Genomic DNA, 22,669 nt, shown 5'->3' on the forward strand with positions numbered 1-22,669 from the left:
TTCACGCAGTGTTGCTTGTCTGTTAGCACTGACAACTCTACGCAAATGTCGCTGCTCTCGCTCGTTAGTGAAGGCCGTCGGCCTCTGCGTTGTCCGTGGTGAGAGGTACTGCCTGAAATTTGGTATTCTCGCCACACGCTTGACACTGTGGATCTCGGAATATTGAATTCCCTAACTACTTCCGAAATGTAATGTTTTCCTCGTTCAAAATATGTTAATTCCCGTCGTGCGGCCGCAGTCACGTCGGAAACATTTTCACTTGAATCACCTGACTGCAAACGACATCTGCGCCAATGCACTGCCCTCTTACACCTTGTGTACGCGATACTATCGCCATCTATATATGTGTCATCCCATGACTTTTGACACCTCATTGTATTAACTGAATGTGAAAAAGAAGTGAGCCACGAAGTTACCCATCGCAGCCGTGGGGCAAAAGGGAGCGATAGGAAGGACTGTTTCTCCGAACACAGAAGTCATTATTCTGAGCTGCCTGCTGCATCGACATCTGCATCTACATGGATACTCTGGAAATCACATTTAAGTGCGCGGAAAAAAACGAACGCCTATATCTTTCCGTGCGGGCTGTGTTTTCCCTTATTTTATTATGATGATCCTTTCTGCCTATGTTGGTCGGCGTCGACAAAATATTTTCGCATTCGGAGGAGAAAGTTGGTGACTGAAATTTCGTGAGAAGATTTTTCCTCAACGACAAACGCCTTTGTTTCGATGTTGTCCTCCCCAAATCCTGTTTTATTTGAGTCACATTCTCTCAGCTATTTCGCGAGAATACAATACGTGCTCTCCTTCTTTGAACTTTCTCGATGTATTCAGTCAATCCTAACTGGTAAGGATCCCAAACGGCGCAGCAGTATTCCAAAAGAGGACGGACAAGCGTAGTGTAGGCAGTCTCTTTAGTATCTCTGTTACATTTTCTAATTGTCCTGCCAATAAAACTAGGTCTTTGGTTAGCCTTCCCTACTTCCCCACAACATTTTCTGTGTATTACTTCCAATTTAAGTGGTTCGTAATTGTAATTCCTAAGTCTTTAGTTGAATTTATGGCCTTTAGATTTGACTGATTTATCATGTAACCGAAGTTTGACGGATTCCTATTAGCACTCATGTGAATGAGCTCACACTTTTCGTTATTTGTGGTCAATTGCCAATTTTATACCATACAAATATCTTTTCTAAATCGTTTTGCAATTTGTTTTGATACTTGTACTTTACTAGTCGATGAACGTCAGCGTCATCTACAAACAACCTAAGACGGCTGCTCGGATTGTCTCTCAAATCGTTTATATAGATAAGGAACAGCAAGGAGCCTACAACACTAAATTGGGGAACGCCAGAAATCACGCGTGTTTTACTCGATGACTTTCCGTCAATTACTATGAACTGTGACGTCTCTGAGAGGAGGTCACGAATCCAATCACATAACTGAGACGATACTCCATAAGTAAGCAATTTCACTACAAGCCGGTTGTGTGGTACAGTGTCAAAAGCCTTCCGGAAGTCCAGAAATACGAGATCAATTTGAAATCCCTTGTCAATAGCGCTCAACACTTCATGCGAGTAAAGAGCTAGTTCTGTTTCACAAGAACGATGTTTCCTTAATCCGTGTTGACTGTTTGTCAATAGATCGTTTTCTTCGAGGTAAAGTACAAATGACACCTTCTCCAATGCACTGCCCTTTTATACCTTGTGTACGCGATACTACCCTCATCTGTTTATCTGCATAACGCTATCTCATAACTTTCGTCACCTCATTGTATTATATGAATGTAAAAACGAAGTGAACTACAAAGTTATCCACCAGTAGCAGTGGGGCAGAAGGGTGTGAGAGGAAGGACTGCTTCCTCCCAGCACAGAAGGCATTCATCTGAGCTGCGTGCTACAGCGATCGCTGGTCGGTTGCAGGCGCTGACCTCGCTGCTGGGCCCCGGGCACCACGCGGCCAAGTTCGTGGCGGGGTCTTGCGCCGGGGTGACGGCCGTGGCACTCACCTACCCGCTGGACACGATACGAGCGAGGCTCGCCTTCCAGGTGACTGGCGAGCACGTCTACACCGGCATCTTGCACACCGCGCTCTCCATCTTCAAGGAGGTACTCCTCAGCACTCACATCTGTTTTGTTTTGATTAATAGAACTTGCCTATATGACCTTACACTGTATGACCTTTGACCACCAGAAGTTACGAGAAGCGGTCCTGGCAGTGTAAATGGAGACGAGGGGTATTTTCAGTAGAGAAGCAATAATAGCAGAGTGGGGTGGTCAGCAGAACTCAGTGACATCGAATGTGGACTAGTCATGGGTGTCACCCGAGTAACAGATCCATAAATGACTCTTTTTTATCTGTCTTCTGACTGGTTTGATGCAGCCCACCACGAATTCCTTTCCTGTGCTAACATCTTCGTCTTAGAGTAGCACTTGCAACGAACCTACTTCCTCAATTATTTGCTGGATGTATTCCAGTATCTGTTTTCCTCTAGTCGTTTTACCCTCTACAGGTCCCTCTAGTAACATGGAAGTTATTCCGTGACGTCGTATCGGCTGCCCTGCCATCCTGTCCCTTCTTCTTGTTCATTGTTTTCCATGTACTCCTTTCCTCGCCGATTCTGCGGAAAACCTCCTCATTCCTTACTTTATCAATCCACCTAATTTTCAACATTCTTTCTTGTGTAGCACTACATCTCAAATGCTTAGATTCTCTTCTTTTCCGATTTTCCCACCGTCAATGTCTCACTGCCATTCAACACTGTGCTCCAAACGTATGTTCTCAGAAATTTCTTCTTCAAATTAAGCCTTATGTTTGATGCTAGCAAACTCCTCTTGGCCAAGAATGCCCTTTTTTCCAGTGTTGGTGTGCTTTTTATGTCATCCTTGCTCCGTCCGTGATGAGTTACTTTGCTGTCTAGGTTAGCAGTATTCCTTAACTTCATCTACTTCGTGATCACCAATCCTGATGTTAAGTTGCTGCTGTTCTCATTTCTGCTAGTTCTCATTGCTTTCGTCTTTCTTCGATTCACTCTCAATCAATATTCTGTACTCACTAGACTGTTCATTCCATAAAGCACATCATGTAACTCATCACTTTCACCGAGAGTAGGAATGTCATCAGCGAATCTTAACATTGAGATCCTTTCGCCTTAATTTTAAGTCCACTTTTGAATCTTTCTTTTCTTTCTGCCATTGCTTCTTCGATGTATAGATTCAACAGCAGGGACGAAAGACTACTTCCCTCTGTAACTCGCTTTTAAATAGAGCACTTCGTTCTTGGTCTTTCACTCTTATTGTTCCCTCTTGACTCTTGTAGATATTGTATATTACCCGTCTTTTCGTATAGCTTTCCACTGTTATTCTGAGAATTTAGAACGCCTTGTCCCAGTCTTCATTGTCGAATGCTTTTTCCAGGTCAACAAATTCGATGAACATGTCTTGATTTTTCTGTAGTCTTCCTTCCATTATCAACCACAACGTCAGAATTCCCTCTCTGTCGCCTTTACCTTTTCTAAAGACAAACTGATTGTTATCTAACTCATCCTCAATTTTCTTTTCCAGTCTTCTGTGTATTATTCTTTTCGACAACTCGGATGCGTGAGCTGTGGAGCTGATTGTGTGATAATTCTCGCACTTGTCGCCTCTTGCAGTCTTCGGAATTGTGTGGATGATGCTTTTCCGAAAGTCGGATTGTATATTGCCAGACTCATATGTTCTACACATCGACGCGAATAGTCGTTTCGTTGCCACTTCCCCTAATGATTTTAGAAATTTTGATCTAATGTTATCTGTGCCTCATGCCTTATTCGATCAAGTCTTCGAAAGCTGTTTTTAATTCTGATTCTAATACTAGATCCCCTATCTCTTCTATATTTACTCATGTTTCTTCTTACACGTCACCGTCTGGTGACAGCGGCCTTCAGTGTACTCTTTCCGCCTACCCACTCTCTCATCTACATTTAACAATGGAATTCCTATTTCAGGATATAACATCTACCAATTTCCGACCTATTCGGATAATTCCTTCGTGGTGCGTCGTTTTTCGTCTTCTTTCTCCCCGACATGTAGGTCCGACAGTTCGATGATCAAGGTGGATTCAATCTGCCAGGCATGTAACAGTATCACGGTTGCTAGTTGCTACAGTTCGACCAGTGCGCATCTGTTGGTCCTGTAATACAATGTTAGGTGCTCTAGTATTACGTACATGGTCGTACGGTTTGTTGGAAAGGTTCAGTATTCAAGGAGTCCTACATATCTTCCTGTGGAGATGTGATCACATATTATTCTGCCTCTTACACTTACTCATTTTTCGTTACGACTGAACAGCCTGATACGTCGTAGTCGATGCAATTGTACCAAAGTTTTGTTCGAATCAGACCCTAGACTGGAGTAATGTGTAAAAGCTTTTAAGATGCACCTAATTTTATTTACACGTTTAATAGTAGAAATACAGCAAATCTCAGATTATGTCTTAGTTGGATCATTACATGATTGGCGGTAAATTTGCTTTTTATGTGCCTTACTGCAGATGAGGTTTGTACCACTCGTGATATGACGCATAAGTTGTTCTGAAATATCAGTAATATCAGAAGAGAAATAGAAGTACTTATTCAGAACAAGTAAGTTTTCGCTGTGCACATCAATTTCATTTAATCGAGTCACATACTACAGAAATGTGCTCGAAATATTACATACATTTACAGATGATTCGAAAAGGGGCTCTCTTTTGCTTCTGCTCCTAATAGGAAAGACGTGGCCGTGTTGTTTTACTTGTCACAATTCATCTGCGGACGAAAGATTTTTAGTATTCTGTGGCTGCGCCGTATCAGGCCACTGCCATCTGGCCGCTGTGACCTGTGACCACCAGCCAGCACGCGAACCGTGCGACGCCGTTACAGCGTCACATCCGGCAGGTAACTTCCGGTGAGCTCGGCCCTGACCTATACCCACTTGAGGTGAAATCGCGCATTTCTCTTGGAGAAACAACTACCATAAATACAGCGCAACTGACGTGTGTAGACATTCAAACAGCGTCGTAAAAGATTTAAGTGAGGTTAAGGGTTAGAGATAGGAAAAACCAAAATAGCTTGACAATTTTCAGCGCTAGGATCTTTATCTCGTGACATGCCGTCTTTGCAGTAACTGGTAGGATCACTGCGAGGATGGCGACTGATAATTTAATTGCTATAATGTGGTGCAAGAAATGACCGTCGCGTAGGTACACTCAAGTCGACAGATTGAGCTTCACAGTGTATAGTATTGCGCTGTCGCTTTTCTTATTTCGTTGTGCTTCAAGGGTAGTTAAATTTTTATAGAGTTGATTGACTACTTGAAAAACACAGTGTTGCCATCTGGTAAATAGTTGCAGTAAGGGTGTGTTGCAAATGAACCACTGGAGAAACGTTTGTTGTTTGGTATAACAGAAGCGTACAAGACCCACCTCAAGATGATGCATAGCCCCAGAATAGAGACATGATAGATACCTACACTGTTTTTGAAGCACTGCCTAGCTATACAGTGTGCCTCAAACATTTTGGGTCAAATTGAAACAGGTGATAGTGGATCCACAACCAGTTACATTAAGATAGGGAACCAAAATTGAAACAGGTGATAGTGGATCTACAACCAGTTACATTAAGATAGGGAACCAGTGGTCGAACATGTATATTTATTGCATTACGGAAATACGAAGTGCACGCTGCGTAACAACAACGTTGCTCACAGTAATTCTTCAAAGCGACGACCACCAATCTCACAAGGGGAGGCCACGACGTTTGGAACGCGGATTTACTTCAAACTTCATACACTCGTAGTACTCTATTAGGACAACAAAACGTGTAAGCAGTAGCGCGTACTTCTCAAGCGTTATTGAGAAAATCGCAAGATAATTTCGGTCGTCAAATATATACCTGCGCGTGGCCGTTTTTACCATGAAGCGGCGGCAGCTGAGTGGGTAGCGTTCGAGCCTCGTAATCGCTGGATCGAGTCCCGTTCCTCACTTTTTTAATTTTTATCACAGTCATTTTCTTTACTATTTATATTACAATTGATATAATGGGAAAAATACGTGTAATCGGATGAACTTTTATTAAATTTACAATGTTATTTGGCAGTCTACAAATTTTTATTATCACAAATAATATAATATTCATAACTATCGATTAGTAAACGACCAAACGCATAAGGTGATAGTGAAAATGTATGAGAACTCCCTTATTCCTGGAAGGAGCCCGAAACGACTTGTTACCTCCAAGTTTTGACAGGCACAGACGTCTTTCGAAAGATGTACAATTAATCGTCGCTTTCTACATTACGAGTACAATGGCAGGACGGTATTTTTCGTAAAAACATACAAAACATAAAGTTTAACGGCACCAACTGCACTGAATAAATGCTGTTTCCGCATACACAAGGTCTTTTTAAGGTTTTCCGTGTAAAAACAAACCTCGTTAACATTTTCAAAAACGTCTTTTTCAGCTGATAATTTGGAAGCAAACCATGCATAACGCAGCATTTCCTCAAATATCGGCGCTGATAATTGATCATGCAGTATCGAGTGTATTTTAACGCGTCTTCACTAGAAGCAATTTCTCGTTCTTTTTCGATTAAATACGAACAATTTTGAAGACACGGACAAGCATACATTTTCAGTATCACTTTATGTGTTTGGTCGTTTACTAGTCGATAGTCATGAATATTACATTATTTGTGATAATAAAAATTTGTAGAATGCCAAATGACATTGTAAATTTATAAAAGTTCATCCGATTACATGTATTTCTCTCATTATATCAACTGTAATGTAAACAGTAAAGAAAGTGACTGTGTTAGAAACAAAAAAACAAAAAACTGACGAGCAGGACTCGATCCAGCGATTACGGGGCTTGAACGGTACCCACTCAGCTGCCGCCGCTTCATAGTGAAAACGGCCACGCACAGGTATATATTTGACGACCGAAATTGTCTTACGATTTTCTCAATAACGCTTGAGAAGTACGCGCTACTGCTTACACGTTTTGTTGTCCTAATAGAGTACAACGAGTGTACGAAGTTTGAAGTAAATCCGCGTTCCAAACGTCGTGGTCTCCCCTTGTCAGTGCATGTGTTGCAACTGCGCAAGCAGTCCTGGCACACTCTCGCAAGGATGTCGGGTGTCTGTTGTTCACGAGAACAGCCAGTGGGTGATAAACAGTGTACACCCATGGCCACCAAACAAACATACTGTACACAACTTAGCTCGTAGCACGAGTATCATATGACGACCGCATGCATCGCACCGGCGCGTTAACTTGTGCCGCACGCACATCACTGTCCCTGGTGTCAGATGTCCATTACGTTAAACAATGCATGATGTGTCCATGATGAGGTGTGTGACTGCGTACAGTGCATGACACGTAGTCAAAGATGGAACGTTACTCGTCACGACAGTGGTAGAATCCGTAAAGCAACATGAATGTACAGAGAACGCTTTTCCAACAGGCGTCATCCTAATTGGAAGTGATTAATCTCTGGTGGATATTAACTTACGAGAGTCATTTCCATGCATGCATTGAGCCTGTCGGCCGTCACTTCGAACAATTACTATCAGCTTCGTTGTTGTTATGCGGTGTACGCTGTGTACGTCAATGTCACAATAAATATGCATTTCCGATCATTTGTTCCCAGTCACAGTATAATTAGTTGTGGACCCACCATCACCTGGTTCAATTTGACCCCAAAGGTTTGAGACACTTTGTGTTTCATTCTGCATAATCACTGCCACAAGTACCACTGCAACTGCATTCTTGTGTTAGCTTCTCCATTCAGCTCACAATTATTTCTTCAGTGGCCTCTATGATTTCTCGTACGTCTCCAATTTAAATTTCGATTAAGTGTTTCACATTTTAGGTAATAATGAATACCACAGAGTATACCTTGGGGATATTTGTCGATAAACTGGTAGACACAGTCGTTAAAGATGGTGAGACCATGTATATATAGAGTAATGTTATTAATAATTAGTAAGTTAGATTCCCCCCCCCCCCCCCCCCCCCCCATGAAACATGGACCTTGCCGTTGGTGCGGAGGCTTGCGTGTCTCAGCGAAACGGGTGGCCGTACCGTAGGTGCAACCACAACGGAGGGGTATCTCTTGAGAGGCCAGACAAACGTGTGGTTCCTGAAGAGGGGCAGCAGCCTTTTCAGTAGTTGCACGGGCAACAGTCAGGATGATTGACTGATCTGGCCTTGTAACATTAACCAAAACGGCCTTGCTGTGCTGGTTCCGCGAACGGCTGAAAGCAAGGGGAAACTACAGCCGTAATTTTTCCCGAGGGCATGCAGCTTTACTGTATGATTAAATGATGATGGCGTCCTCTTGGGTAAAATATTCCGGAGGTAAAATAGTCCCCCATTCGGATCTCCGTGCGGGAACTACTCAAGAGGACGTCGTTATCAGGAGAAAGAAAACTGGCGTTCTACGGATCGGAGCGTGGAATGTCAGATCCCTTAATCGGGCAGGTAGGTTAGAAAATTTAAAAAGGGAAATGGATAGGTTAAAGTTAGATATAGTGGGAATTAGTGAAGTTCGGTGGCAGAAGGAACAAGACTTTTGGTCAGGTGAATACAGGGTTATAAATACAAAATCAAATAAGGGTAATGCAGGAGTAGGTTTAATAATGAATAAAAAAAATAGGAGTGCGGGTAAGCAACTACAAACATCATAGTGAACGCGTTATTGTGGCCAAGATAGACACAAAGCCCATGCCTACTACAGTAATACAAGTTTATATGCCAACTAGCTCTGCAGATGATGAAATTGATGAAATGTATGATGAGATAAAAGAAATTATTCAGGTAGTGAAGGGAGACGAAAATTTAACAGTCATAGGTGACTGGAATTCGTCAGTAGGAAAAGGGAGAGAAGGAAACGTAGTAGGTGAATATGGATTGGGGGGAAGAAATGAAAGAGGAAGCCGTCTGGTAGAATTTTGCACAGAGCGTAACTTAATCATAGCTAATACTTGGTTCAAGAATCATAAAAGAAGGTTGTATACATGGAAGAATCCTGGAGATACTAAAAGGTATCAGATAGATTATATAATGGTGAGGCAGAGATTTAGGAATCAGGTTTCAAATTGTAAGACATTTCCAGGGGCAGATGTGGACTCTGACCACAATCTATTGGTTATGAGCTGTAGATTAAAACTGAAGAAACTACAAAAAGGTGCTAATTTAAGGAGATGGGACCTGGATAAACTGATTAAACCAGAGGTTGTAGAGAGTTTCAGGGGGAGCATAAGGGAACAATTGACAGGAATGGGGGAAAGAATTACAGTAGAAGAAGAATGGGTAGCTCTGAGGGATGAAGTAGTGAAGGCAGCAGAGGATCAAGTAGGTAAAAAGACGAGGGCTAGTAGAACTCCTTGGGTAACAGAAGAAATATTGAATTTAATTGATGAAAGGAGAAAATATAAAAATGCAGTAAATGAAGCAGGCAAAAAGGAATACAAACGTCTCAAAAATGAGATCTACAGGAAGTGCAAAATGGCTAAGCAGGGATGGCTAGAGGACAAATGTAAGGATGTAGAAGCTTATCTCACTAGGGGTAAGATAGATACTGCCTACAGGAAAATTAAAGAGACCTTTGGAGAGAAGAGAACCACTTGTATGAATATCAAGAGCTCAGGTGGAAACCCAGTTCTAAGCAAAGAAAGGAAGGCGTAAAGGTGGAAGGAGTATATAGAGGGTTTATACAAGGGCGATGTACTTGAGGACAATATTATGGAAATGGAAGAGGATGTAGATGAAGACGAAATGGGAGATAAGATACTGCGTGAAGAGTTTGACAGAGCACTGAAAGACCTGAGTCGAAACAAGGCCCCGGAAGTAGACAACATGCCATTAGAACTACTGACGGCTTTGGGAGAGCCAGTCCTGACAAAACTCTACCATCTGATGAGCAAGATGTATGAGACAGGCGAAATACCCTCAGACTTCAAGAAGAATATAATAATTCCAATCCCAAAGAAAGCAGGTGTTGACAGATGTGAAAATTGCCGAACTATCAGTTTAATAAGTCACAGCTGCAAAATACAAACGCGAATTCTTTACAGACGAATGGAAAAACTGGTAGAAGCGGACCTCGGGGAAGATCAGTTTGGATTCCGTAGAAATGTTGGAACACGTGAGGCAATACTAACCTTACAACTTATCTTAGAAGAAAGATTAAGAAAAGGAAAACCTACGTTTCTAGCATTTGTAGACTTAGAGAAAGCTTTTGACTATGTTAACTGGAATACTCTCTTTTAAATTCTGAAGGTGGCAGGGGTAAAATACAGGGAGCGTAAGGCTATTTACAATTTGTACAGAAACCAGATGGCAGTTACAAGAGTCGATGGGCATGAAAGGGAAGCAGTGGTTGGGAAGGGAGTGAGACAGGGTTGTAGCCTCTCCCCGATGTTATTCAATCTGTATATTGAGCAAGCAGTAAAGGAAACAAAAGAAAAATTCGGAGTAGGTATTAAAATTCATGGTGAAGAAATAAAATCGTTGAGTTCGCCGATGACACTGTAATTCTGTCAGAGACAGCAGAGGACTTGGAAGAGCAGTTGAACGGAATGGACAGTGTCTTGAAAGGAGGATATAAGATGAACATCAACAAAAGCAAGACGAGGATAATTGAATGTAGTCAAATTAAATCGGGTGACGCTGAGGGAATTAGATTAGGAAATGAGACACTTATAGTAGTAAAGGAGTTTTGCTATTTAGGGAGTAAAATAACTGATGATGGTCGAAGTAGAGAGGATATAAAATGTAGACTGGCAATGGCAAGGAAATCGTTTCTGAAGAAGAGAAATTTGTTAACATCGAGTATAGATTTAAGTGCAAGGAAGTCGTTTCTGAAAGTATTTGTATGGAGTGTAGCCATGTATGGAAGTGAAACATGGACGATAAATAGTTCGGACAAGAAGAGAATAGCAGCTTTTGAAATGTGGTGCTACAGAAGAATGCTGAATATTAAATGGGTAGATCACATAACTAATGAGGAAGTATTGAATAGGATTGGGGAGAAGAGAAGTTTGTGGCACAACTTGACTAGAAGAAGGGACCGGTTGGTAGGACATGTTTGGAGGCATCAAGGGATCACAAATTTAGCATTAGAGGGCAGCGTGGAGGGTAAAAATTGTAGAGGGAGACCAAGAGATGAATACACTAAGCAGATTCATAAGGATGTAGGTTGCAGTAAGTACTGGGAGGTGAAGAAGCTTGCATAGGATAGAGTAGCATGGAGAGCTGCATCAAACCAGTCTCAGGACTGAAGACAACAACAACAACAACAACAACAAGTTAGATCAGATGAAAGTACTAATTATTGTAACCAGTAAAATTTATTGTTCTTCCCGCTACACGTTTTGAGCATTATACAGGATACGGCGCGGGGACATCCTTATTTGAAAAGCGCGTCACTCGGCGGCCATTATTCGTTGTTGTGAGGCGATTAACGCATTCGAAATGGCTGGACCTAACTTTCTTAAAAAAAGTTTAGATTATTAGCGATCATGCAGTGGACGAGAGAGGAGCGCTCGTTCGCCGCGGCGACTTACTTTTCTAATGAAATTATAATGAAATCTAGACCATTAACTGCTTACAGGCGTTGATAAATATCAACGGGGACAGTTCAGAATGTGTGTCCTGATCGGGACTCGAACCCGGAATCTCCCGCTTACATGGCAGACGCTCTATCCGACTGAGCCACCGAGGACGCAGAGGATAGTGCGACTGCAGGGACTTATCTCTGTCACGCTTCCCGTGAGACCCACATTTCCACATTTTCGGACATGTCTGAAAGAACAGATACCATCTTCTTTAGATAAGGTTTACCGGCCAGTGATCTTTTTCAGTGCGGATGCATTCACATTGCTCAAACTCAGCCGGCCAGGGTGGCCGAGCGGTTCTAGGCGCTACAGTCTGGAACCGCGCGACCGCTACGGTCGCAGGTTCGAACCTGCCTCGGGCATGGATGTGTGTGATATCCTTGGGTTAGTTAGGTTTAAGTAGTTCTAAGTTCTAGGGGACTGATGACCTCAGAAGTTAAGTCCCAAGGTGCTCAGAGACATTTGAACCATTTGCTCAAACTCCTACGGGAATCGTTAGATTGACTGCCGCGAGTAATGAGTATAGTGGGTAGGGGCACTATAAATGTAGTGTGTGGACAGTAAGTTGGAAATGTGGGTCTCAAGGGAAGTGTGCCAGAGATAAGTTCTGCAGTTGCACTGTTTGCTGTGTCCTCAGTGGCTCAGTCGGATGTAAGCAGGAGATCCCAGGTTCGAGTCCTTGGCGGGGGACACATTTTCAACTGTCCCCGCTGATATTTATCAATGCCTGTAAGTAGCTAATGGTCTGGATTTCATTGTAATTTCATTTTTCGAGAGCTGCAAGAATATTAATGGTATCTGTTCTTTCGGACAGTATATCTTAATATACTTTTCTAATGGCCGTGTAATGTTGTTGCTTTAATTTGCTATGAAAGCGGTGCTGATAGACAATAAAAGCGGGTTAAAAGCTGTGAGCTGTCTGTGGAAGTTAACCTTGCATTACTGCGCAACTGTTTCACCAGATATCCAGTCTAGCTTACCAAATTCCCAACCAGACTAACATTAATTATAATCTTTTAATAGTCATATGACAACCGGTGGTATATATATAAAAAGAGAATTTAAATAAAAAGAAATAAATCAGTTTATATTTGGAAATTTATTTTAACATTGATCATTGAAATTTCAGCATCTTAAACTTGATTCATAACTAAACTGGTGCCTTATTTAGGATTGTGAAAATGTGAGATTGTAATCTTACGGAACACATCAAATATGGAGCCAAGATTGGGAGACTGCATACAACACTGCATTCATAAAATAACACACGAAAAACATTGAAGCATATGCAAGAGGAAATCAACCACAACCAACCGATTCAATTTTCACCCAAAGAAGTTACGTTCCTAGCACAATCCTGTCCGTCATGTAATTACCACACACTGGTATACTAAGTTCATACTAACTGTCTGTGAAATCTTCCCGAAAAGAATAACTGAGGGCTACTTTGATGATTTCACCACATGCTTCACCTGGTCAACTTGGTTTACACAAAGAGTGTAACTCCACAATAATTTTGATAATTAAAATAAATTAGATCGAAAAGCAATTTACAAAAGAAAAACCTCGAACTGGTTACTATCGTCTTACTATTAACCTGATGGGTCAAACAATTGTATAAGCACGTGGTACTGGTCTCACAAAGTACAACCCACGTGGGTTGAACATAAAGAAAAGTTGCTATATTGAAAAATATTGTCAAGACGAGACGTTATAATCTCACGCACATTCGCATTGAAGATTGATGATGCTAGTTAGAGTTACTGATCAACATGTGTTTCCACTTTACTTACAAAGTAGTGAGAAAGCAACTACCGGAAGATATGCTGAACTTCACACGCGAATTACACTGCGTTGCAATTTAAGATAACATTAGATATTTTAGGGCTAAACCTGAAATAAAGGTGATTAAATTTTCAGTTAGGCTGATCTTAAGAAATCCATTGTCCTACAGACTTAGCAGACACGCGCTTAGCCGGAGATCTTACCACTTCAGACGCTCGCCGCGGACTGACTCACCTGGCCTCCTACCAAGGGTGCTTCCGTATACAAAAGCGGAAGTGACCAGGAGGCAGCTTCCTATACCAACATGACAAGGGATGTACAGGACCGTACTAAGGATAGAAACCTCTTTGCTTTTAGAAAGTGTAGCTACCTATTCCGACGTTGGTCCTACTGTTCTCTAGCAGACAGGCTTGTCTGCTACCATCCAGCATGCAACTAGAAATACATTTGCTCATTCATCCTCTCACACAGAAGGAAAGGGGGATGACAGTATCTTATCATATACAGCATACAAAAGAAAGCGGATGTAGGTTCCGTATGAGACTGTATGACATGAATTACATATAAACTGTGTTTTAAAGTGTAGTAGTGTGACAAATCGTTCTTGTTTACGTGTAAAAGTAACACGCTCCACTACTCAGTCTCCTCCCAGATAGTCAGAAACGCCACGGTCAATTTAGAAGATGAATTTATGCCGTAAATGACAACAGATTTAAGAAATTAACATGAAAGGAATCCAACAGAGACCTTTCATAACCCCAACGCTCCGAGAAAAGACTGTGCAGGGAATTTTCTGGCCATGCTAGGACATTCCCAAGCAGGCTTCTCACACCCAACTTAAACCAAAAATGTAAAGAAAAGGCAAAAGGTCACCAGCTACTTGCTAAAACACAATAATTTCAACACATCTTTAGAATCCACCAATTTCAAAGAGAAAAAACAATATATGACACCTATTTAAAAGATAGTGTAGACCTAATTCGGTCAGCAAGTAAAAACAATGGTTGCTGTGTCATTAATATGAAAACAATTTCTGGTTACCCTTATGGAGTTCACCAGTATCTGTTCATTACTATAGCCAACTGATCACAGGAAAATTTATGACTGTTTATCAACAAGTAAAATTTATGAAAATAGCAAAGGTGCCACAGCAATTAAAAAAAACATGAAAATAACATCAGTATTGTAAATCAGAACATTACAATGCACAATCCGCAAAAGCAAAAAAAAAAAGATAAGAGAAAAAAACATGTTTTACAAAGTGTTTATCGCAAAAAAATTCTATATCGTATAAAACTAATAATTTGTAGAATTAAAATAACTTTGTGGCACTAATTTAATCACTCTACTATATTTCAGTTAGTTAGCAAACAATGATCACTGTGTTGTTATACTGAAACTACAATGAATTATGTGATTGTTACCCTTAAGGGGTTCCTCACTATAAAAATGCCCCATGCAAAGGCTAATTGATCACAGTCCAATGAGAATGAATAGCTATCTGACTGATAAACGAAGCAATGCCACAGGAATGAATTTACGAAACAAAATATCACAAATCTAATACATAACACAAGAACAAACATTGATCAATAAAACAGCTCTGAAAGTACAATAGTCAACGTCTAAAAAAAACCAATAAATGAAACACCTGCAAAATACAAGAGTCGAAGTCTAAAAAAAACAATAAATAGAACACCTGCAAAATACAAGAGTCAGTCTAATAAACACCAATAAATCGAACCCCTGCAAAACACATGAGTAAAAGTTTCTGACAGAAACACACGTATATGCATTGAACTAAGAACCGTATAATCACTGTTCACTGACACACTCAGTAGTTCCACTGTTCCGAGGCACAATATGAGGGGCGGGGGGGTTCGTCGCCGCAGCTGTCAGTAGGGATTTTTGTCCATCTGTTGCGTGCAATCCCGCCGCCTCTGCCCTCTCATGAAGTTCCTCTCGGTGGCCTGTGTCACGTACATCTCGATTTGGTTCCATGTTTGTGTTGTCAAATTCGTGCGGTATTCTCGTTTGACACGCCGGGTTGATATTCCTGGGCAAGGATGACACTTAATGGCTCTTCTTTGTGCCACCCTTAGCTACCAGAGAACATCGCACTATGATTTACTGCCGCTTGACAGTGGGCATCCGCCAGGAAATGTTGATAGTCGTCGTTGACGTCTGCAAGTTTCTCTGGACAGTACCTGTCAAAAGGCTCCACGCCCCTTTATCTCCTGTCTTTTGTCGTTTCACCGCGGCCGTCTCGTCACGGTCGCGTGCGTGTGGTGCGTTGCCAGCAGATGGATTTCCGCACGGTGGACCGCTCGGCCATCTCAGGTCATCGCCTCCACGGAGGGTCGCACTGATGCGGCCGGCCATTAGCTCCAGGTGCGAGGGAAAGTGTTTCCCGCGTACCCCTCTTTTGTGGTCGACCGCGCTCCCGAAGTGGCCCGGTTGACAGTGTGTCCTGCTGGGAAACCCGCCAGTTTACAACTAGCCCTCCTCCTCGCTGCTCCCGCTGTCACGTAAGAGTTTAGCCGGTTCGCTTTCACGTTCTCAACTGCATTCACAGAAATTGTTCATCATAGTTGTGTGATTACAAAATGTCATACATAATACCACTTAGTATTGTCTTTCACAATTTTTAAGAACAAAAGTGTGACTTAATTTTTTTTAAATAAAAAAAGTTAGATGAATCGACAATATAAAAATAAAATTTAAATGACTTGACAATATAAAAAATAAAAGTGAAATGACTTGACACTATAAACATAAAAATTAAATGAACTGACAATATAATAACTAAATCCACATCACTAATGTGGTTCACTTCCGCTTTAATAAATCAAATGCTACTTATTAATTCACTAAAATGAATAGGATTATGCCTTGTGCAAGTATAGGTCAGGGCAGCATAGGGTTCACATGTTATTTACACACACACACACACACACACACACACACACACACACACGCACACCTGTTGTCTATACTACAAACTAACTACCCATAAACATGTATTACTCAAAATTCTACTTCTATCCACTACTACTTAATACAACAAGCTACTTCAATGCTACTTCAACAAAGTGTTTACACCACTACAACATTGTTCTAATTCGTCCTCTTCCTGACGCTCGCCGCATATGTCTTGTCACATGATAAATATGGAGAAACTTTCCTTAAACATACACAGTAAAAAGAACAATGGTTATTTACACACCAAAACATTTATACCAGTTGACACACCTGATAAGAGACTCGCAATTATACATTTATCATACTCATATATTCACACATAAAACAGTAAGAAAATTTCATCTAAAATTACGTTATCGCAAGAATTAATCACATAGATGACTCTGAGCGGGGTAAAAATATTTTCCTTATACAGATTATTTTACATTTTCTTACCCATTTCGTTCCTTTAAGTTACCTTTCGCTTGCAAATCATTTATTTCGCCTGTGGTGGTTATTCTGGATTCATTTCTCATGAATGGCAAAATTGTGGTCTCCTCTATTCTGTAAAACAGTTTCATCTTAACATATTGAACTTACAACACACACAAAAGATCCGAATCCTCCTGTAGTTTAAATGACAAATGTTTTGCTTCATCCTTATTACCTTAAACCAAGCTTTCCTTCGGTCCCATAATCAAAATTATTTAATCTTCCTCTACCTTCAAGAGGGAAATTTCCTCAGTACAAATCATTTAGGCTGCAGTGCATCCCGCACCAGCGAAAACAGTAAGCTGTAATGCTCACAGCATCAGCAAAACACATATACGTCGCTTTTCTAGGACAAGTATTAACGCCGAATAATTTTTCAGGCTTTGGTTCAACATCAATCAAGACTACAGAAAGGATCCATATTTCTGTTCCATTCTCCATTTGCTGAAAAACTGCTCGTATTTGACTACCACAATAATATTTCAGGGCCACGTAAATTACACAAACCACAATTCTTCTTTCACCTTGAAGGGAATCAATATACTGACGAAATCCATAGACAGCACTTTACCTACTCAGCAATAAAGAACAAAAAAACATATATCATCAATATTAACATATCATCGCATATTGGGAAGCCAATGGTTAAACAATCGTATTATCGCATCCTGTTTTCAAGATTCTAAACTTACTCATTCCTTTCTCAGAGTTCTCCTATCTTAAAATATTCATACAGCACGCATACTATAGTAAGAGATCTTCATTTATACTGACAGATATAGAATAGTAATAGATAGATAGTAGCACTGAAAGCAGAAAATCGGAAACAAGGCCACTAACAGCTGGGGACCTGGGTTTGCCAGACCCATAATACCCACAGATCGGATATTCCCCTGAGTTTTGCATTAATTCAACTCAGGTCTTGCTTTTCTCAGGAGCGACTCTTTTCAATTTACATAAAAAACCATAAACAGCATTTCACTCGTTCACAAAGAAACCTTTTATCTTCACATTTGAACCAACCTAAATCTTAATTGCACAAGGAAAGAAAAAAAAAACTAAAAACATCACTTCAATCAATCACATAGAAACATCTTTATCATTATTTTTACTAACATATTATTCAAAATGCATACGTCACAAATTTAAACTAATCAATTCTTTCTCCTCACCGTCCTCTCTACTTCTCACTGTCCTTTCTACTCATTTGCCATGTCGCTCATTTGTTCCGATTGGGCGCCTTCTGCGCTGATCGTTTGTCATTGCCGGTTTTGTTCATTTCCATTTGCTGGATTATGTCTAGGGTTAGCCGGCCGAATTTCAACATCATGAGGTGCTCCGCCTACAGTCCTATTCCCACCGTGTTCACCGTGGTATCGATTCTGGTTGCCGTAACTGTTGCGTTCACGATCCTGTCCACGTCCTCGATCATTTCCGTTGTTCACCCGTGTTCGCGACTGTTACCCCAGTTTCTATACGGCCGGTCCCGATTATTGTTCCGTTCGCGTCGCGACGACCAGTCACGCCGTTGATTAGTACTACGGCCACGACTGCGATCGCGCTTCTGTGCCCCGTAATAACTTTGTGCCTGATTAGGCGGGCATTCTGCTATATTATATTCCAACTCTTGGAGAAGTGTCTTAAACGTTTCCACGTCCTCTTTCCATCGTCCCGCAAGAATGACGTGGCGCAAGTGCATCGGCAATTTGGTGATGCATATCCTAATTAGTTCCGCAGGCCCGTATGGGTCGTATAGAAATTGATTAGCCTGCAGCATGTGGTCGAATAGGCGTGCTGGGCTGCCGAAACCAGACTGGTACAAATTTGGCAGCATAATTATGCCATGCTTGACCCTATCTTGTGCCGCTTCCGACCAATAGGCGGACAGAAAGGCTTGTCGAAACTCCCGAGTGGAGCTGCAGTGTCGCGCTGCCGATCTCATGCGAATCGCCGGTTCGCCTTCTAAATAGCCACACATATATTCTATCTTGTGTGAACTTGCCCAGTCGGGGGGAAGACAGAACTCAAATTGCTCGAGCCATGCTCGTGGATGTATTCCTTTTTGCGAATTTCGAAATATCTCAAACTTTCTCACCGTAAGGAAATGTTTGAAATCAAACCCCCACATTTCCTCCCGGCGAGGCCCTTGAATGTTTCTATTTTTCTCAAGTCTGCCCCTCAAAATACATTCTTCCCTGTCGTCAAAATCTCCCTCGTGGGCGGAGTCCCTCTCTGCACTGTGCATACAGCTATTTTGAGTGCTATTGGCGAGTTCGGAATCACACCCAATGCGGCTTTCCAGATGCGCCACGTGTTCTTGTAATTCGCCTGTTACAGCTTTGTGCCGCCTGTTCACTTCGAACTGTCCCTTCTGAACTCTAAGAAGCGAACGCACTTCTTCGGTCGCTGCGGCCGCTACCTGTGTAGTATTGTTATCGCTCTCCGTCACCTTCATCGTGCCTACGATGTCCGCTAATGCCGCAATCTTATCATGTATTTGTTTATTGTCCTCCGCCCCAGTCTGCTCCAATTGTTCTACTTGCTGTTCGAGTGCGTGAATCACTTGACTGTTGTCCGCTACTGTGTTGCTAACTGACGCGGGACAATGCTTTTCCGCCTCCTGGACCCTCGAGAGTACCTGCTGGCGTTCCCTTTGGCATTCTTCTCTCAGCACTTGGAAATTCCTAAGTAGCTGTTCTTCGATCTCTTTCAATTCTGCCTCGCGACTCCGCTTGCCCTGTTCTAAGGCTTGCAAACGGTCATCGATTTATTCAAATGTACGGCCTAATTCTTTCATAATATCACTATTTATTTCACTAGCCAGATTGTTTATTCTTTGTGAGATATCATCGGACACTCTCTGCATCGACTTGTCGACTTTATTTGTCTGCTGAATTAGTTTTTCGTCTATTTGTTCGCCTAGCTCGCAGATCGATTTTTCAGATTTCTGCGTCATTTGTTTACCTAGCTCGCGGATCGATTTTTCAGATTTCTCTGCGTTTTCTTAGTTTTGTTGCAATAAGGCTTTCATGAGTTCTGCCAAATCAATTTGGTTAGTTGGAGGCAAATTAATTTCTGGCTCTGATGAGAGCCCGTTCCTCCTGTTTTGCATTTCCTCCGAAGTATCCCCCAATGCATTTTCGGAACCGTCCGACGCGTTAATATTCGAAATCAAATTATCCCCTTGGTCCATGTTGCTTAAGTTGTTGGACCGCCCACTTTTAGCTTGGTTACGTGTCTGCATTAGTTCAATTTATACCCGGTACGCGACACACTAATCAAAATAAATGTATCCCCCAAAATTTACGACAGTCACACGAAAGGTACCCAACCTAGTATGCGCTTTTTCACAGGCAAAACAAATTTATATCTTTGATCGAAGTCAGTGCAATTTACAAGCGGGAAGAAAAACACATACATATAAAACACACAAATATAGAAAACAAAACAAGACAAACAACACAACGCCGCTCAACAACGCCTTGAATCTTTTGAAAGTCTGCTCAGAAACAACGCAGAAGTTGTTTGAGTGCTGCAGGGGAAAAAAAATTAAGATTATACAACGCTCGCAATCTAACGTTTCAGAGATTCCAGAGTCTAGCGGAATCACAGAACAGAGTCGCCATGTGTAATGTTGTTGCTTTAATTTGCTATGAAAGCGGTGCTGATAGACAATAAAAGCGGGTTAAAAGCTGTGAGCTGTCTGTGGAAGTTAACCTTGCATTACTGCGCAACTGTTTCACCAGGTATCCAGTCTAGCTTACCAAATTCCCAACCAGACTAACATTAATTATAATCTTTTAATAGTCATATGACAACCGGTGGTATATATATAAAAAGAGAATTTAAATAAAAAGAAATAAATCAGTTTATATTTGGAAATTTATTTTAACATTGATCATTGAAATTTCAGCATCTTAAACTTGATTCATAACTAAACTGGTGCCTTACTTAGGATTGTGAAAATGTGAGATTGTACTCTTACGGAACACATCAAATATGGAGCCAAAATTGGGAGACTGCATACAACACTGCATTCATAAAATAACACACGAAGAACGTTGAAGCATATGCAAGAGGAAATCAACCACAACCAACCGATTCAATTTTCACCCAAAGAAGTTACGTTCCTAGCACAATCCTGTCCGTCATGTAATTACCACACACTGGTATACTAAGTTCATACTAACTCTCTGTGAAATCTTCCCGAAAAGAATAACTGAGGGCTACTTTGATGATTACACCACATGCTTCACCTGGTCAACTTGGTTTACACGAAGAGTGTAACTCCACAATAATTTTGATAATTAAAATAAATTAGATCGAAAAGCAATTTACAAAAGAAAAACCTCGAACTGGTTACTATCGTCTTACTATTAACCTCATGGGTCAAACAATTGTATAAGCACGTGGTACTGGTCTCACAAAGTACAACCCACGTGGGTTGAACATAAAGAAAAGTTGCTATATTAAAAAATATTGTCAAGACGAGACGTTATAATCTCACGCACATTCGCATTGAAGATTGATGATGCTAGTTAGAATTACTGATCAACACATGGTTTCACTTTACTCACAAAGTAGTGACAAAGCAACTACCGGAAGATATTCTGAACTTCACACGCGAATTACACTGCGTTGCAATTTAAGATAACATTAGATATTTTAGAGCTAAACCTGAAATAAAGGTGATTAAATTTTGAGTTAGGCTGATCTTAAGAAATCCATTGTCCTACGGACTTAGCAGACACGCGCTTAGCCGGAGATCTTACCACTTCAGACGCTCGCCGCGGACTGACTCACCTGGCCTCCTACCAAGGGTGCTTCCGTATACAAAAGCGGAAGTGACCAGGAGGCAGCTTCCTATACCAACATGACAAGGGATGTACAGGACCGTACTAAGGATAGAAACCTCTTTGCTTTTAGAAAGTGTAGCTACCTATTCCGACGTTGGTCCTACTGTTCTCTAGCAGACAGGCTTGTCTGCTACCATCCAGCATGCAACTAGAAATACATTTGCTCATTCATCCTCTCACACAGAAGGAAAGGGGGATGACAGTATCTTATCATATACAGCATACAAAAGAAAGCGGATGTAGGTTCCATATGAGACTGTGTGACATGAATTACATATAAACTGTGTTTTAAAGTGTAGTAGTGTGACAAATCGTTCTTGTTTACGTGTAAAAGTAACACGTTCCACTACTCAGTCTCCTCCCAGATAGTCAGAAACGCCACAGTAAATTTAGAAGAGGAATTTATGCCGTAAATGACAACAGATTTAAGAAATTAACGTGAAAGGAATCCAACAGCCGTTTGGTCTTCGCAAGCCAGCGTGCACTCGGGGAATAGTTTAATATCGCGCCTGCGGATCGTGTTCCTGGTCGAAAATCGATTTTCATTTGGGTGAACACGTTTACGGATACTGGCAGTGTGCAGAAAAAGATCCAGGGCATTCGGGAACCACCAGGACACCAGAAAACGTCGATAGAGTAACGCTGGCGATTTTGAATTCTCCCAAGCGATTTTCACGCAAACATGCAGTTGTTTTTGCAGTTTCTGATTGCATAGCGCGACGAATTCTTCACGAAGATTTGTTATTACATCCATACAAACTGGCAGTTGAGCGCACACACTTGATCCTCGCGATTTTGTTTCATGAGAAATTGGATGTGAAGCCTTGATCGAAAACCTGCCTCATGTCGCTCTTTTGTTTTTCAGCGACGGGGCACATTTTCACTTGTCTGGATGCGTGAATAAACAAAAAAAATACGATGTTGGAGTGGTACGATCC

At 41.4% G+C, this 22,669-nt stretch overlaps 1 protein-coding gene across 2 annotated transcripts in view; it reads left to right on the top strand.

Moving 5' to 3' along the window:
• Positions 1-22,669, top strand: part of LOC124593699 (graves disease carrier protein-like) — a 207,493-nt gene that overhangs the window by 89,648 nt on the left and 95,176 nt on the right. For both annotated transcript variants that reach the window (XM_047132003.1, XM_047132002.1), the window contains exon 4: positions 1,923-2,108. In XM_047132003.1, the coding sequence (XP_046987959.1) occupies positions 1,923-2,108 (186 nt within the window). The remainder of the gene's footprint in view (positions 1-1,922; positions 2,109-22,669) is intronic.

Source organism: Schistocerca americana, chromosome 2, assembly GCF_021461395.2.
Source record: "Schistocerca americana isolate TAMUIC-IGC-003095 chromosome 2, iqSchAmer2.1, whole genome shotgun sequence".
In the NCBI taxonomy this organism is placed as follows: Eukaryota; Metazoa; Arthropoda; class Insecta; order Orthoptera; family Acrididae; genus Schistocerca; species Schistocerca americana.